General features: G+C 46.9%; 1 protein-coding gene across 1 annotated transcript in view; it reads right to left on the bottom strand.

Annotated features, from left to right (window-relative positions):
* LOC149327005 (uncharacterized) overlaps window positions 1–8,227 on the bottom strand; it is a 72,242-nt gene extending 64,015 nt beyond the window's left edge. Inside the window, exons 1-4 of the mRNA XM_089564754.1 lie at window positions 6,883–8,227; window positions 6,608–6,745; window positions 3,961–4,080; window positions 3,318–3,578 (exon numbers count right to left, since the gene is read on the bottom strand). Coding sequence (XP_089420880.1) covers window positions 3,318–3,578; window positions 3,961–4,080; window positions 6,608–6,745; window positions 6,883–8,227 — 1,864 coding nt within the window. The remainder of the gene's footprint in view (window positions 1–3,317; window positions 3,579–3,960; window positions 4,081–6,607; window positions 6,746–6,882) is intronic.
* Window positions 8,228–17,912: the final 9,685 nt, after the last annotated feature.

Here is a 17,912-nt window from a genome sequence, read left to right as displayed (position 1 = left end):
ATGTAACATTATAATCAATAATTCAAAACTGAAGAGTCGCTGGGTATTTTCCATGGTTATACACCACGCTATATTTGACTAAAAACCAGAGCAGAAAAGTTAAAAACATCCCTGATGGTAGTTTCGAATGGCGGTGTTTGCTTTCATATTCACTTCATCAGGGCTTGGCTTCTCAATAAGACTGAGGAAAAATGTAGCCTCATCAGCTCAGTCAAGAGCTGAGCGTTGACACAATGTCCTATCACAGTTCCGTGTTCGTGCAACACATAATCTGCTGCAATACATTGCGATAACCACACTGCCAGAATTAGGCCTAGCGGGGGCTGTAACGAGCTGGCGACACTACCAAAGGACAGTCAGATATATTTAGAGCACTGGAGGCTTCACAGCAGCAATTCATTTAAGTAGCGTGCTGTAGCGGAAAACGGCCGCAAGCCGATATCTTGTACCACGGGAGACGCCCGAGAAGGAGCAAAAGTGGGCAGAGATCCAGCGACGATGGTGACCAAGACGTCTTCACTCACCGCCATTATGAGACGACTGACCAGAAGCAGACGAGACGCTATGTGGCGGGGCGGATTGCACAAAATGGTATTTTTTTACTCCATTTCGGCACTGGTGGACATTTGGCACAATTAGCTTCCTTTCTAGACTGGAGTAAATGCAGGTGAATCCTCATTTTTACTCCATTATTCCTTCATGGGAGTAAAATGGAGGACAGTCCACCTTTTTACCCCCCCCCCCCCCCCCTCATGGAGTAAATGTTTTCACAAATGGAGTAAGGGTGGCCGCCACCATTTATACTCCTGTGATGTGCACACTTGACTGTCAAGGGGCTTTTGAAACGCGGCGTGCCGGCAGTGGGGCGTCGGACAGCGGAGCGCCTACGTGCCACCACCGCGTTGCGCGTGTGCGCGTGCGAGTGGTGCGCGCGAGGCAGGCACGCGGAGCGTAGAGCTACGTGTCAGCAAACCGAGGTGTTGAGGAAGACACCGTAGCACAAGTCTGGTCGTTCAAGTGTGGAAGTGGCAGCGGTCGGATGTTGGGTTCGAGCTGCCAGTGGCTTCCCTTGGATCACCGACGCAAGACCATTAAGCCTCATTCAAGCGTGGAGGTGGCAGCCTTCAGACTTCGGGTCTGTGCTGCCGTGGACCTCCCTGAATCAACGACGCAGGCCTACTGCATCCATTTCGAGGTCGGAAGAAGCAGCAGCCAAGGCTTCCTGGGATAGGCTGCTCAAGCCTACGGTGTTTGCGGAACGCCGTCGACAGAACCTGGCTACAGTTTTCCTGCTGCAGCTGCTCAGTACTTGGGGGCGGCTGACACGAGTTCGTCAGCGTCTCCCGTATCCATCTCCGTTCCTCATTTCCTGGCTCTCTACCATCGCCTTCCTGAACGCAACTCCAGCGACGCATCGCAACTCGCCAACCCACCTGCAAGGCATTCCCGCACCACCTGGGACGCTTTGTAGCCGGTGAACACTTTCCTTTTTATCTGTTGTGTTTTACGCGTGCCTAGTGTGTGTTTTCCATAGTGTTTTCGCTTCTTTTATTGGCTGCTTTCTTTTAAAATATAAACACGGCTTCGTTTTGTTTTGCTTGATTTCTCTGTTCTTTTCTTCGAACCTGCACGCGAAAGCGTTCCCCTTCACCAGGCGGGGACGCGTCACCATGATTCGCGACAATTTGGCGTCCGCGACCGGACGAAGCCGTGTTTTTTTTTCTTTCCTTTCTTGAGTCTGTAAAAAGAAACGATCGCAAGTCTAAAGGAGTTGATTCAGTTAGGCGAAAAGTGGGGGTTGAGGGATGCCGAGCTGCGTTTGTGGGTTTCCGCTGAGCAGGAGAAGGAATGCGCTGCACGTGCAGCAGAACGCGAGCACGAAAAGGCCCAAGCAGAAACTCAGTGCGCTGCACGTGAAGAACGCGAACATGCAAAGTCGCTAGCATAGGCTGAAGAGCGGATATTGCAGCTCCAGTTAAGGCTCGGAGAAGCTGGTGGGGGTAATCGAGAACCTGCGCCGGCGCCCTCAGCCGCAATTAGCCCCCACAAGCTTATCCCGCCTTTCGACGATCGCAGGGATGACTTAGATGCATACCTCAAACGGTTTGAGCGTATCGCAGAAGGGCACAGCTGGCCTAAAGAAAAAGGGGCTACAGCACTCAGTATGTCTTTGACTTGGGAGGCTCTGCGTGTGTTCGGTCGACTATCTCCCGCAGATTCAATGGATTATGATAAGGCAAAGCGATCCCTGCTTCAACATTTTCGGTTCACAGCAGAGGGTTATCGCGAAAGGTTTCGTGAGAGTAAGCCACTGGATAAAGAAACAGGCAAGCAGTACGCAGCGCACTTGCTCCGTCTTGCACACCGAGAGGCTCCGTTAACTTTTTAAGCTTCATCTTGTAGCATAGCACACTGCGACCACAGCCTGTCGTCTCTTTAGCTATTACTTGGTTAAGGAGTTTTTGCACGCTACATATGCACGGTGACGTGTGCAACTGTAACAAGCCACTTTAAACTGAAAACAATGCACAAGTGTCACGAAATAGTGTCATGTTCCGGCTTCTACAAAGGTTCAGGGGAACTTCTATCGCTGTCGTCATCATGCGAACTTTGTGGTTGGAGACTTGTCTGGCTTCTGAACTTTGGCTGCAGTTACATATTTCTTCCCGGTCCAAAACTTAGTTCTTATGAAGCGTTTTCTGCTTTCACAAATTGTTTCATGATTGAAGAAGTGAGCAGTGTGCCACCAGATAAAGCTATTCCGACATGGTTACTAGACAGAAAGGCCCAGTTCTATTTGCCTAAGTGGGAAAGTATATGTGTGTGTTGCTCCTCTGATGTTTTCACTTATTTTTCTCCCGTTTATTTGGGTTCTTGCACAACCAAGTTTTTATAAATGGACTTCTATTTATGCCTTTCTCTTATGCCTTCATCTCTTAACTTCCGTGCTGTTACTGGATTTTTATGGCAGTAGTATTTCAAATTGTAATCACTTCTACAAACACACCCATTTCTGCATTAATTACTTGCACATGCATAAACTGCCCTTGGTAACAAACAAGCCAATACAAACTATATGTGACCGTTGAGTGCGCACAGGGATGCTGCATAAATCGTCAAAAAATGTTAATTTTTCCACCAGAAATAATATTTGCAAAAAATTAAAAAAAAATGAAAATTATATTCTGAAACAACCTCTGAAAAAGTCTGCCAAATTCCGCATAAAATATAAACTAAAAAATTCGATCCCTGGCTACAAGACTCTAGCACCTGCCATGCAGAGTTAACCAGTACTCTTGGTAAATGCAGAAAATTACCTGCTCTATCAATTTCAGGTGGGGACAGCTCCTCACGAAGGAGAATGTGGATGGCTTCTGAAAGCTTTGCCAGATGCTTCCAGTACTCCGGTAGAAGGATGCCTTCAATGCATGGGAGGGCATAAAACAAAAGCCACTGCTTCCATTCAGAGGCTTTCCAATAGCCTCGTTCTCTGAGTGGTCGTGGTAGCCTTGTGATGCTATGGGGAGGCTTTATTGCAAGAAGCCGTGTGTCAATGCGTGCCACAGTGGAAGGTGCACCTGTGCATAACATTCATAATGGTTATAAGCCTCTTTCATGAGTTCAAACTAATGAATGAGACATACAATGTTCATTATGCAAGATCAAAACAAATAAGCTGCAAGAAAAAGGTACAGTTCAGTCAGCTTAAAATCTATGTCAACTTAGGATAGAAAATGGCAACTTCATTTTAAGCAATTACTAAGGAAACTATAACACAAAAATCAGCCTTTTCAGCAACAATCACAGCAATAATTGTGAACTATCAGTAATATTATAGTCACAAAATTATGCACTCAATTCTTAGTCAAATTTCAGTGTAATGATATATTTAAACTTACATGCTCTCACAGAAATAGCACCTAAAAAAGCTATGTACATTAAGTGATAATGATACATTACCAATATAGAAGCGCTGGTCAGAGTTCGAAGATGACAGGATAGTTTCAGTCAGCTGCTTTGTGACCTCCTGGAGAACACAGTGCATGTACTCAACGCTCTGACCGTTGACGAGGTCCAGGCCTAAACAAAAAAGCATGGCATGCAAAGCATTAGTAAAGACAGTTTGTAACAGTAAAACACAACTATTGCATTGCCTCACAATAAAAAGCGGGACCATAAACATCCAGCTATTTTGTCACAGAGCTCAAACTGCCACCTCTGCTGTGCTACAGCTGACAATGCTGTTCTCAGGGGCAAGTGACAGCATATGGTAATGCATGAAGATCAGCGCGTCGTAGTATGACTTCTCCCCTAAAAGAATGTTTTCAAGGCTACTGCCTGCCATGATGATATATGTGTGATGTGGCCCCATTCATTTAGGTGCAATGCCTTACTGTAGGTCACTCATACTTTCCTAGCCTGGCAAAAGAATATACAGTTATGCACCGTTGGTATGACCCCCATTTATATGCACAGTTTGAATAATAGACAGTTTATCTGTGGACCAAACATTTTTAATGCATTTATGACTCAATAATATGGAAACTCACTGTCAGACTGTCAGGGCAATCGACAAAGAGGCAATGCCGGGAGCACACTGAGGCCCATCTATTTTTGTTCGTTAATACGCACAGTGATGAAAACAAACTTCCAAATGCCCCTAAACGATGTTTTTCTGCTTGTATTTTGAGTGCAGGACACCTGCAAAAGCATTGCGCAGGTGCAAATCCCGTAGTGATGCCGTTTGTGTGTGTGTATGTGGTTTCATGCTTTACAGTGCCGAGGTGCCCAGTCGACAAGCCTTGCCATTTGTCACATTGCTTGAATTGTTGTGAAAAAAAATTATCTTCTTGTAGCCTGTGCTATGTTGAAAACAAAATTCAGCAGCTGTCAGTCAAATGAGTAGAGCTTTTGGGATGTGAACAGTCATTGTAGGAAAACTTCATCTTACCATGAGGCGTCAATGTGTGCTTCATATGGGTCTTTAGGCAAATCATATGCGCTTCAACCTGCACTGTGTTATTTCAAAGGTAAAGACGACCAGAATAATGCACTTGGAAGTTCCAAAATTGCCCAACTTCTACTATGCACAGAAGCAAACTGTAATTTTTCTTAATTCGTTATTACTGACGACACTCTTTACGGACTATTTTGGTGAGGAACCAAATTGTTCAAATTAACGAGGAATATGACTGTGCACCTCTGAAGCAGAATTCACAGACATAAACACACCTTTCTGAAAGTGCTCTGCAGAACAAATAAATTAAGATTTCAGCACAGCTCCTTTGTTAAGGGCCCAGTACAAGTGCCCTTGTTTTTTGTGCACCTAAGCAGTGGTGCCTGGACGCAAGCAGTGTTCGTGGCAGTCAGTACTTCTCTATAATTCCTCTCCTTGCACTGCAAAGTACTGCTCGAGTACTCCCTACTCAAATAAAAGGAAGAGTTAGAACCAACTAGATTTCCAAATGCACCAACTGAGTTTCAGCCAGTGGCAATTGGAATAGTGTTCCAAATGGACAGCATTACATCGCATATCGCACAGCACACGGGCGCCTTTTGCAATTCACGTCCATCGAAACGCGGCCGCCGCGGTTGGGTTCGAACCCGGGTACTCTGGCTCGGTAGACGAGCGCCTTAACCTCTGAGCCACCGCGGCGGGAGTACGCATAGATCAATTTCATCCTCTCGCTCCTCCATCCTATAGGTCTCCCTGTCGGTTTTATTTCGGCCAGCCGCAGCTCGGTTGCTGAAGAACATAGCAACTGCCGCGGCCGGCACCATCCTTTTCTTCCTTTTTGTATTGTTTTGTAATTATGAAACCACTATTTCATATGTGCGTTCCGCGCACTGTCGTCGTAGGCTAGCGCGAATATCCGGGCGTGTACGGTGAGGCGGTGGCAGGAAAAAGAGCGGCGACCGGGTGGCGTACGTGGGAACAAAGATTACAAATCTCGTACGGTACGCCCCGTTGAGGTCCGTGCCAAATATTTGAGTGCGGCGCGAGGCATAAGGTGTTACGAGGGGAGCGTATGTGCAGGTGTGGCTGGTGTGGCGGCGCTATGGAGGCGCTGAGCCAGCAGACGGAAGCGAATGAAACGGCTCAGCTGCGCGGACGCGGCGAAAAAAAAAGGGGTGGGGGTAAGAAAACACCAGCTACGCGCCAATCAGCGTCTGAAACGATGGTAAGCTGGGTTACGTTGGCTGACTGATGCCCAGCCGCCGCTGCTGCAAGCTAACGGAAAGCACACACACACACACAAACACACACACACACACACACACACACACACACACACACACACACACACACACACACACACACACACACACACACACACACACACACACGCACACACACAAAAACGAAACTGAAACTGCGAGCGACTCCGCAGCAGGTAACCAGTTTTCATCATTCGACCATCTCTTGCCAGGCAAGTCACGCCGCCTCCCCTGGGAGCCCGTTCAAATTAACCGATGCGCGAATTAGCGAGCATAAGTTAATTGGCCTGGACTTAGCCGGCATGAAGCAGGTGTCGAATTAACGAGTTTTTACTGTAACCAATTAACATTGTTCGACAAAGTGTTTGACCGAAACAAGCATTCATACCTCTCAGGCTGAGTAATGCAGACGGTCTTTTTGCACCGTTGACGTTATCCTTGAAGCGAACTGCCAGCTTCATATCTGAGGCAAGCGTTTGTGATGTCCGTGCTTCGACTGGTTCCGCAGTCACATACCGCATGCTTCCTGGAAGTGAGTGAGAGATCGTGCGGTAAAGCAACATTTGCTCCCTGCCCTCTCTATTCTTTACATCACCTCTCTATACAAAACTAGTTCATTAGAAAGTTGTGAATTTTTTGGCAGGACTTAAAGATTTTGCTTACCTTCAACGTGCACACCTCGAATAAGGCACCACGGGCAGCCAAAGTAGCCATTGAATAGCGTCATGTTTAGTACTGACGCCCTTGCCGGTGCATCTACCGAGCAGCAAAGCACGTAGGGCTTGGATGAGTGTTTCAACTTGCATGTCCAGTTCACTGGCTTTACACTATTCACTTCGCAAGCAAACTTGCTAAGGAGAATTTGCATGTTTGGATGCGACTTTCCAAACCAAAGTCCAGCAAGGATTGAATGCTTGAACCGCAAGTCTGGAGGAAGCTCATTAACTATAAACTGAAGTGGCCACACAGATGTTTTGGATGACTTGAAGACTGGACTCCCGTCAGTGTTTATGATTAATGTTAAGTCATCTCTTCCCAGATTTCTTGAGTTTTGCAGTCTGCCACAACAACCAGCATTTGTGATGTGAGTGATGATCGCTGGTGCGATGTCATTTGATGGCGCAGGCTGTCGCAGTTTTGCCAGATTTTCTTCCAGTTCATCTTTTGTCTGCTCAATTAAAAAGCTGAGCTGCTTCTGCATATTCATTATGATAAAAAATGCACCACGTTCTCTCAAAGCCTTCAGGCTGTCTGTGCACTTACATACCGGGCATTTTGCTGAATTGTCATTTGGCGCCATTACTATGTTGCATGTTTGACAGACATAGTGGTACTGTAGCACTTGTTCTGTTTCTTTTGCCCACAGTTTCCGGAACAAGTACTCACTCTGTGGCAAGACATTTGAGCCGAAAAGAAAGTTAATCAATTTAGTGAGGTCGCCTAGGGCTGTCCATGTAAGGTCATGAACAATGGCATATGCCATGACGGCTGCAACTGCGCCAGCTTTCGTGACCTGGGAGTGGGGCAATTTTTCATCACCGTAAGCGAAAGGAGGCACATAACTGTCTTCGTTCTCGAGGTATGCATCCTCCGGGCCGTCGCCGTTGCTGGAGCTGCCGTCCGATGAGGCACCATCAGTCCAGAAATCTGCACAACTGGATGCAGAATCAGAGCCTTTCCAGCTGTCTTCCCCATCCTCCGCAACAGATGGCTCTTGGACGCCACTGTCCTCGGTATCCGAATCGGAACCAGTTGTTTCACTTACAGTACTGTCGCAGTCATCCGAGTCGTCGTCTTCTGGAAATGACAATTGCGCGCCACTCTCTTCGGTTTCCGGGCGATCAGCTTTTTCACAGCGACTTGCTTCTGTGGTTGACGCGGTCGAACACATAGCAGCATAAGCGGCGTGTGCCTCCTGTCGCCTGCTAAAGCTTGTTGCTGGTACCTCGAAGTATTTGTCGCGATCCAAATACTGTTTGCGTCGCTTTGCGGGCCGAGTCTCCGACATTGTCTAACCACGGCATGCAGTGCACACGAAGATCAGACGATACAGCACGACCAACCGCACTGAAGAATTTATTTTCGGGAAAGCATGGACTGGTTTCTTGCAATCCAAAAAGCAGCTGCGGAGCCTCCCGAGTGGCTCTCAAGACTAGAGCCGTTGTGTATGTTGCGGAAATTTTAAGCTGACGAAGCCTGTCTCGTGCTGGCTGACCATGACAGTGTCGTATGTATATAGCGTTATGTGTATTTTTGTTGTGCAATGTCATGAGCCAAAGCCAGGCAATAAAGAAAAAAAAATGAAAGGCGGAAAAACGATAAAGCGGCGTAGGCAAAACTGAAACCGAAACAGAGTTGGTTCCGGATTCTCTTTGCATCACCGTTACAAGTCGGTTTTTTGGTGCCCCCGCATCGAAACAGAACTATAGTGCCTGGAATATATATCCTAGGCATATATTCTAGGCACTATAACAGAACAGGAAGCAGTGGAAATTTGGGCCGTGGTTTTAGAAACGGAACAAATGGCGCTGCACTGTAAATATTTGTGCTGCGGTTGTTTGATGGGAATATATTTTAACGAGAGTATATGCTAGCTTGCTATTAGCGTCTTTTCGACGCCTGATCGCGACGCCTGCAGGCGAATCTTGGCTTCTGATCTTGAAAAAAGCCGTTGTCTGAGTGCCTGAGTGTCTGAGTGCGCGGCTCTCGCGCGCTGTGTATTGCACGTCGTCGACTGCATCAATTAACTTCTGTCCGGATGTATCCAGAGCATACCACTGTCGCAGCTGCAGCTAGTGCCCTTTTAAAGTGCGCGTTACGTGGTTCTAAAATTTTACAGTGCGTTACCACTGAGGTCCTAATTCACTGATTTCGCCGATAAAACCATAGCCACGACCCGACAGCGAAATGAAACGTGACTTGCTATCGCACATCGTTTAGCCAATTATTATTGGAACTTTGGATCGACAGCAATTTTTTTTTCTCTCCCTCTCATCGGTGATGAAGGCTTGATCAAGCCCATGACGGGAAGTGTTCCGAGAAATATTGTTCAGTATTTCAGTCGGTGTTGCAGGTACGCGGCCGGGTGGTACACATCTAGAAATATGCCAGCATATATTTCTAGACACTACAGCACGTCTGTTGTCAGTGATGTACATATTCCGCGAATTCGAACTATATGCCTCAACAGCATGTGGCATATATATTGAATTCAAACGGAATTGGGAGCGCTGATCGTTGTGTGTGTGTGTGTGTGTGTGTGTGTGTGTGTGTGTGTGTGTGTGTGTGTGTGTGTGTGTGTGTGTGTGTGTGTGTGTGTGTGTGTGTGTGTGTGTGTGTGTGTGTGTGTGTGTGTGTGTGTGTGTGTGTGTGTGTGTGTGATATGCACACACTTATGAGAGCACTCAGGTAGGCCCGTATGCACGCCACACCTCGCTTATTGGTAATATCGTTTAAATTGCCAAATTGGTTTCTTGAGGAAGGGAATGGCGCAGTATATGTCTCACTTTATCTCAGTGGACACCTGCACCGCACCGTAAGGGAAGGGAGGAAGTTGGGAGTGAAAGACGAAAGAGAGAAAGAGGTGCCGTAGTGGAGGTCTCCGGAATAATTTCTACCACCTGGGGATCTTTAACGTCCACTGCCATAACGCATAGCACATGGGCGCCTTTTGCGCTCGCCTCCATCGAAACGCGGCCCGCCGCGGTCGGGTTCGAACTCGGGTACTCCTGGTCGGTAGACGAGTGCTTTAACCACTCAGCCACCGCGGCGGATTGACAAGATTCAAGTAGGAGATTTTGGGGCATGCCTCGAGCTCATAGCCAGGACCTGGCGCCCAGTGATTTTTGCTCCTTTGTTCATCCGAATATATAACAGCCAAATAAATAACGAACAATCGACTGCACGTGCATATATCCTCCAAATATATATTTCTTTCTGATAAACGCGCGGATTCCAGAAAAATAAATCGGTGTTCGTGAATGTGAATCCATCTTTTACAAGAGAGCGCTTCTAATTGAACTGTCAGCATCAACTAAATTGTCTTCGAATGTGTTTGAATACGAAAAGGTGCCACATGTAGTGACGAAGCGTTCTTACATGGGCCTCTACTGCCAACAACACTGCAGTTTTTAAAGTTCATACGAGCGTCGTTTCGTACACTAATTCGTCTCGGATGATCAAACCAAAACCGAAACAACATCAATTATTTAGCGGTCTCATACATTCTAATGTCTTATGCTTTATTACAAAGAAAACAACATGCAAACAAATTTATATGTGTACCGTTCTTTTAATAAAACAACATCAGCACTAGCACGCAAGAACGAAAACCTATAAAACATGAAGAGAACTCCACGACAGCGACATGTATGGCGCCATGCTACGCCGCACGGCAGCCGTCTCGCGACAAAGCTGTAGCCGAATCGCAATCCAGGCGGGACAGTGGTCATTGCGTTGGCGTCTGCGAACGTGTTGCTCGGTGCTACGATGCTAGCATACGTGAAGTATGAGGACAAATTTCGGGCCGTATTGCCCGTTAATTTGATTAAGGTTTTCGAGCCGCTTAATGTTGACGATTTTGATCCCAACAAAAAAGTGGAGGCGTTCTGGTGCTCAGAAGACCGGCCTTTGTTCACGCCCTGGCAGGTAAGTTGCGGTAAAAACATTTCTCTTTTGGCAGTTTTCATTCTGCCGGCAGTCGGGATAATTTCTGGGCTGAAGTTCTCCCGGCACTCGCCTCTGACTGGTTACGAGAGGCGCTGTGAGTACGTTTTATTTACTTTTCAAAGTTCCGATCCTCCCACCAGCACAGTACATTTTAGCCGCTGCCAGGAAATACGGACTGACAGGGCTCTTGCCATTGATCGATCACAGCTTGACAGTAGTCCCTTTGTTATATCTTGCGTCTCTTCTTGGCTACTGAATGCATTTGGGTGCTGTGGTACTGAAGTGAAAACGAGAATACCGCGGGCTATGTCCCTGTCTGCTCGCGCGCCAACAGTGCTGAGCATAAAAGATCAGTGCTGCTCGAAACAACCGAAATCGGGCGTAATGAATAATAGTTAGCTCCAAGGGCGACAAAAAGTACAGCTAAGCTTCGTAGAGTTCCGCACGTCCAGCGCAGGTGCAGGTCTGACGCTCGCTAACTGAACCCTCTAAATTACGGTTTCGCGTAACCATGGTGAACGTTGCCCGTGTGCAAGGGTCAAATGGTACACATTATTGTACTCCGTCTTTTAGTCTTTTTGCTTTTATTATTATTATTTCCTTGAGTACGCACTCGGTAAACTGCGCTTCTTTCGACTTTCAGTGCGCTAGAATTCCTCTCCGCGAAGGCTGGTTATTATCCGGCTCACATGGTCTATCTCAAAAAGCAAAGATACGTGGCTGCCTGCAGGCGCTCGAGACCCAAGAAGCAATGAAGTCCCTGTCGCTGAAAATTAGCTGTTGTGAGGCAAGACCTGTCTAGAGCGCTTTCTTTTCTGAACGACGACCGCGAAAGTGTCAAGCATCTGTTTTCATGGTGAAGGGTCCCGGTTCCCTGTACCCAATCAGAGGTGAGCGCGGGGACAATTTCAGAAGGTGAATTGTCCAGGCTGCTGGTAGAATAGATACTTCCTTTCCTTTAGCTTACATACGTGTTACCTTAAGCAACTGAGGGGTGGTGGTGGTCTACAACATTTATTTATAGTATATACAGAGGTATTGCTTGGACCGTGCCTGAAGGGCCCGGCCCTCACAATCACTAGGAGGGATCCCTAGTCCGGGACCCCTGTGGCCGCCGCGGCGGCCCGGGCTCTTGTCACCAGGGCTCGTTGGTCCTGGAGAGTTGAGCAGCCGAGCAGGGCAGCCTCCCAGTCCTCTCGGGTGGGGTGGGGGTGGGGTGGGAAAGCAGGATTGGCAGGGCATGCCCACACCATGTGATACGTGTCCGCAAACACTTCCCCACAGTGTGGACACTCGCCCGAAAAAGCCGAATTGAAATGTTTGAGCACTGCCGGGCACAGTACCGTGTTGGTGTAGAGGCGAAGTAGCCAACGCTCCTCTGCCTTACTGAGGCCTTTACAGGGGGGTGGGTATCGGCCGTGAGCGTTTTGATACAGGAGAGAGATCTCCCGAAAAGTAATACCCGGATTAAAATCAGTAGCCGGATCAGGCGGCGAAAGAGGCGATGCCCGGTGGTTAAGCGCGCGGGCGGTAGTGTCCGCTACCTTATTTCCCTCTATGCCCGCATGAGCTGGGGCCCAGATGATGGTGCGCCGGGTTGGGAAATCCCGGTACTCACATCTGTGTAAAATTTGGAAAGCACGATCTGGAATTTGGCCCTGTTCAAAATTGCGGCAAGCTTCTCTTGAGTCGGTGATAATGACTTGGGACGCTGGATCCGCAGCTGCCAGTGCGATAGCAACTTCCTCCGCGAATGTAATGTTGGGGGCACGGAAGGTGAGGCCCTGAACTGGGTTGTTTTGGTGGCCTGGTACACTTTTTACTTAAAGCGCTCCTGCTGCATGCACCACAGTGTTAGCGCTAACCGTGAATGCTGCTTGGATACCATGCGACTGGAAGCAACGGACGTATCTGGGTGATAGTTTTGAGGTAACCTACATTTATGTGTGACAGAAGCCAACAGCCACAGAAACCAAGGGGTACAGGGGATTTTTTTAAGTTATTTTATTTTGTGGTGTTGATCAATTTAGAATATTACTGAATATGTTATCGCTTAAAGATAACTGATTAGAAAAGCAGAAGAAAAAACAACCACCTGCCGCCGGTGGGATCCGAACCCACGACCTCCGAATTACGCGTCCGGTGCTCTACCTCTGAGCTACGGCGACGGCTGTCAATTCTTCTGCTTTCGGGGGTATTTATGTTTACAAGTAACCTAACCTTGAGAGTGTTCATCAGCGCCACCCACGTTCATAAGCGGCGGACGTAGAACGTCATCGAACGGAGAGGGTGGAAGCTGCGTGAGAACCCTCTTATGCTTCCTAAAGCGTCAAGGCTGCCAGAATCGAGGCCCTCGCTAAGCATTTAAGCACACAAGGGAAGGGGATGAGGGGCTCGTTATAAATATGACAGAAGCCAACAGCCACAGAAACCAAGGGGTACAGGGGATTTTTTTTTAAAGTTATTTTATTTTGTGGTGTTGATCAATTTAGAATATTACTGAATATGTTATCGCTTAAAGATAACTGATCAGTTTTCTAATCCCACAAAATAAAATAACTTAAAAAAAAATCCCCTGTGCCCCTTGGTTTCTGTGGCTATTGGCTTCTGTCATATTTATAACGAGCCCCTCAGCCCCTTCCCTTGTGTGCTTAATTGCTTAGCGAGGGCCTCGATTCTGGCAGCCTTGACGCCTTAGGAAGCATAAGAGGGTTTTCACGCAGCTTCCACCCTCTCCGTTCGATGACGTTCTACGTCACACCTGCAGTAACTGAGGACGTTCTACGTCCGCCGCTTATGAACGTGGGTGGCGCTGATGAACACTCTCAAGGTTAGGTTACTTGTAAACATAAATACCCCCGAAAGCAGAATAATTGACAGCCGTCGCTGTAGCGCAGAGGTAGAGCACCGGACGCGTAATTCGGAGGTCGTGGGTTCGGATCCCACCGGCGGCAGGTAGTTGTTTTTTCTTCTGCTTTTATAATCAGTTATCTTTAAGCGATAACATATTCAGTAATGTTCTAAAATGATGAACACCACAAAATAAGATAACTTTAAAAAAACAAAATTCCCGTTTGCCCCTTGGTTTCTGTGGCTGTTGGCTTCTGTCATATTTATAACGAGCCCCTCATCCCCTTCCCTTGTGTGCTTAATTGCTTAGCGAGGGCCTCGATTCTGGCAGCCTTGACGCCTTAGGAAGCATAAGAGGGTTCTCACGCAGCTTCCACCCTCTCCGTTCGATGACGTTCTACGTCACACCTGCGGTAACTCAGGACGTTCTACGTCCGCCGCTTATGAACGTGGGTGGCGCTGATGAACACTCTCAAGGTTAGGTTACTTGTAAACATAAATACCCCCGAAAGCAGAAGAATTGACAGCCGTCACCGTAGCTCAGATAATAAAGAAAAAAAATGTCACCGTAGCTCAGAGGTAGAGCACCGGACGCGTAATTCGGAGGTCGTGGGTTCGGATCCCACCGGCGGCAGGTGGTTGTTTTTTCTTTTGCTTTTCTAATCAGTTATCTTTAAGCGATAACATATTCAGTAATATTCTAAATTGATCAACACCACAAAATAAAATACCTTTTTAAAAAAAATCCCCTGTGCCCCTTGGTTTCTGTGGCTATTGGCTTCTGTCATATTTATAACGAGCCCCTCATCCCCTTCCCTTGTGTGCTTAATTGCTTAGCGAGGGCCTCGATTCTGGCAGCCTTGACGCCTTAGGAAGCATAAGAGGGTTCTCACGCAGCTTCCACCTTCTCCGTTCGATGACGTTCTACGTCACACCTGCGGTAACTCAGAACGTTCTACGTCCGCCGCTCATGAACGTGGGTGGCGCTGATGAACACTCTCAAGGTTAGGTTACTTGTAAACATAAATACCCCCGAAAGCAGAAGAATTGACAGCCGTCGCCGTAGCTCAGAGGTAGAGCACCGGACGCGTAATTCGGAGGTCGTGGGTTCGGATCCCACCGGCGGCAGGTGGTTGTTTTTTCTTCTGCTTTTCTAATCAGTTATCTTTAAGCGATAACATATTCAGTAATATTCTCAATTGATCAACACCACAAAATAAAATAACTTAAAAAAAATCCCCTGTGCCCCTTGGTTTCTGTGGCTGTTGGCTTCTGTCATATGTATTTATAACGAGCCCCTCATCCCCTTCCCTTGTGTGCTACATTTATGTGTGCCAGATATGATCTAGCGCACCGGGGCGATGACTTCGTGGCATTTGATTTTGGCCCATCAAAAATGAACTAAGCGCACTCCATTGCGAGGTTAGCAAGCGTCAGAAGACTAAAGGAGCAGAAGAAAAGCATGGTAGGCGGGTTCACCAGGAATCGAACTCAACACTTGACAGCAGGTCAGTGTGGTCAGCACATCACTATGGAGCTTCTCCTTTTCTGCCATCTTAACAGAGCTTGGCTTACCCTTTTTTGCTGTCCTTGGCCCAAACTATCATTCATTGCTTCCGCTTTTGGCTGTGTCTGGCAGCTTGAATTAAGATCTTTTGCTGTAGACTCTGGTGTTGTTGCTAGCTGAGAGCGGGCCACATAAAATAGCAAAGGGACTGCTATCAAGCTTACAGTGCATAAGCTGTATCAGTAGTAAGTACTTGACTTTGATGGGGACAAAATGAACAGTACCAGGAGGATTGGTTCCAGGAAAATATAGTAAAATTCATCTTGTGTCACCCTAAGTACCCATTCAGAGGTGAGTGACAGGGGAATTTCACCCTGGAACCGTGAAAATTTTGCCAGCTGCTGGTAGAATAGACGCTGCCATTCATTAATGGAGTTCAGAAAACTTGAGCATGGAGTCATGTTATGATGGCAGGTTTATTAATGTGCAGTGATATACATGGGTTGTTTTCTGCTATAGGACCTGCTATTTAATGCACTCATTGTGTTGCTGTTTTCTATCATGTTCATTTCTGCTAATGCAAAGTGCCGTGTTTTGTGGTTGTCCTCCAGATGATCTGCAACTCATGCATGTAAAGCTAAAGAACTTGCGGGAGCCATTTCCGACACTAATTGACGTTGATTTTTAAAGCGCGGCAGCAAGTGTGTCGGCAAGAGAGGGGTGAGTTGTTTCACATATGGTTTAGCATTGTAGTTGATTATGGTTTTTAAAAGTACTTTGGCATGATAAGCGGCGTAATAATGGCTTGGAAGATATTACATGTGAATTCCTTCTTTTTTCCTTCGCAGAAAGTGCGTAATGACAAAGAGGCAAAACGATGCAAAGCTATGGCTGTTGATCTCATAAATGAGGAGATTATAGAGTACAGTGAATTGGAGGTAGAAGTCTTTTGAATGAGTATCGCTGTGCTTTCAGGGAGTATTCACACGGGGGAGCTCATTGGGGAGGGATTTCAAATACGTAGCTGGCCGTCCTCTTCCCCTTGGGTGTCAGAGCCAAGAGGGGACCAGATGACTGTGGCGTGGTGCACTCACGGAGACTGCTGCAGCTGATTTGTATTAGCTTGTGCACCCAGTTTCTTGGTTTGCCTTTTCTGCCAGCCAAAACACACTAGGAAATACTGCTTAGATGAAGGCTGTCTGCCAAAGTAATGAGCATTTGTGCTAGCCGAGTAAAAGCTGCATACTCCTGGGGAGGTTGGTGTCGCCGTACTTCCACCCAAAGTCAACACGTTTTTGTGATACAGTGCGCTCCTGTGGCAGTGGCGTGGGGTTCTCCCCGCTCTCAATGCCCTATTATTGCTGAGCTTATGCCTATCCTATAGTAAATGTGTCATTTCGATTGAACTCATTGCCTATTATGTATTTTATGCTTAGGGTCACGGATATGGTGAACAGAGGATAGAGAAATTGCAAAGAAAACTTTCATTGGAAAACTAGACATAAAACACATGCTCACCTTTGCATGCATGAGCAGTTGAGGCGTCCAGATGTCTGAAAGAGTGGGCTTTTTGAAAACAGTGCATAAAGCTGCGTTTGCAGGGCACAGTGGTTGTGCAGGGTACTTTTCTTGAGTAGAAGGTTTTCATGAGCTTGCAAGCCTTGCAGTGAAGAGCAAAATTTGCACTGCTACCTTCACGTTTTCAGTGTGCTTCCAGTCTATTGTTCATGTAACGTCTTATCCGGCCTTTGTGCAATTTGCTGCATGTGTAGAGAATTCACAAACCAGTTTGTTTGTTTCTTCAGGCATCTAGGTGATATGTGAGGACACAGCTGTGCAAGCTTGCTCGGTGTTGAAAGAACTGCATATTATTCTGATTAGTCACCTTTTTGAAGTTACCCACTACGGTGGCTTTGGTGTTTTATCCCAAGATGGCTAGTTTGATGCTGCAGTGACTGTATTATTGATATTTTGATGGAGGTGAAATACAAAAATAACTATTTTGCTATGCCAGTGCACATTAAAGAGCCCCAGATGGTCTAAATTAATCAGGAACCCTCCACTACAGTGTCCCTCATAGCCCATTTGTTGCTTTGGGACGTTAACCCCCGCGACTTAGTTTTGTTTTGCCTTTCTGATGCTTCGGGTAATGCTGCGAATATGCAGCTCTAGCCTGGCATTACCCTTTACAGTCCTTGCTGCTTTGTTGCTTGTGCCAATGTTTCCCTCCATGAGACGGATGCTCTTGTGTTTTGATAGGCGATTGATCTGGCTATCTGCAGCTAGTTTCTGTGAATTTGCCATGGCAGAAGCACATGTTAAGCCAAAGACAGATACGGGCAATAAAGCGGTAAGGGCTGTGAAAGAATTAAGTTAATTAGAATCAAGGTATATATTAGAATCAAGTTGATAATTAATTAGAATCAAGTTGATATTAGGATCAAGTTAAGGTCTGATCGAGGTTAAGCTGATCTGATGTGTTCGTCCCGAAGGTCGAAGCTGATAAAGACGACGGTGTACAATGCACGCAGCGCAATAGTGTATTACATTTTAGTTTTTTCCTGTTTGGGTCTGCACGCAACCCTGGCCAATCTCCCACCGTGGTTATGTGCGATCGTTGTTGAGGCAACAACAATAACAAGAACACGACGCGTGATCGGCGGCTGCG

The sequence above is a fragment of the Amblyomma mixtum genome, chromosome 10 (assembly GCF_055824585.1).
Source record: "Amblyomma mixtum isolate Tamu chromosome 10, ASM5582458v1, whole genome shotgun sequence".
In the NCBI taxonomy this organism is placed as follows: domain Eukaryota; kingdom Metazoa; phylum Arthropoda; class Arachnida; order Ixodida; family Ixodidae; genus Amblyomma; species Amblyomma mixtum.
This window is presented reverse-complemented; position numbering and strand designations above follow the sequence as displayed.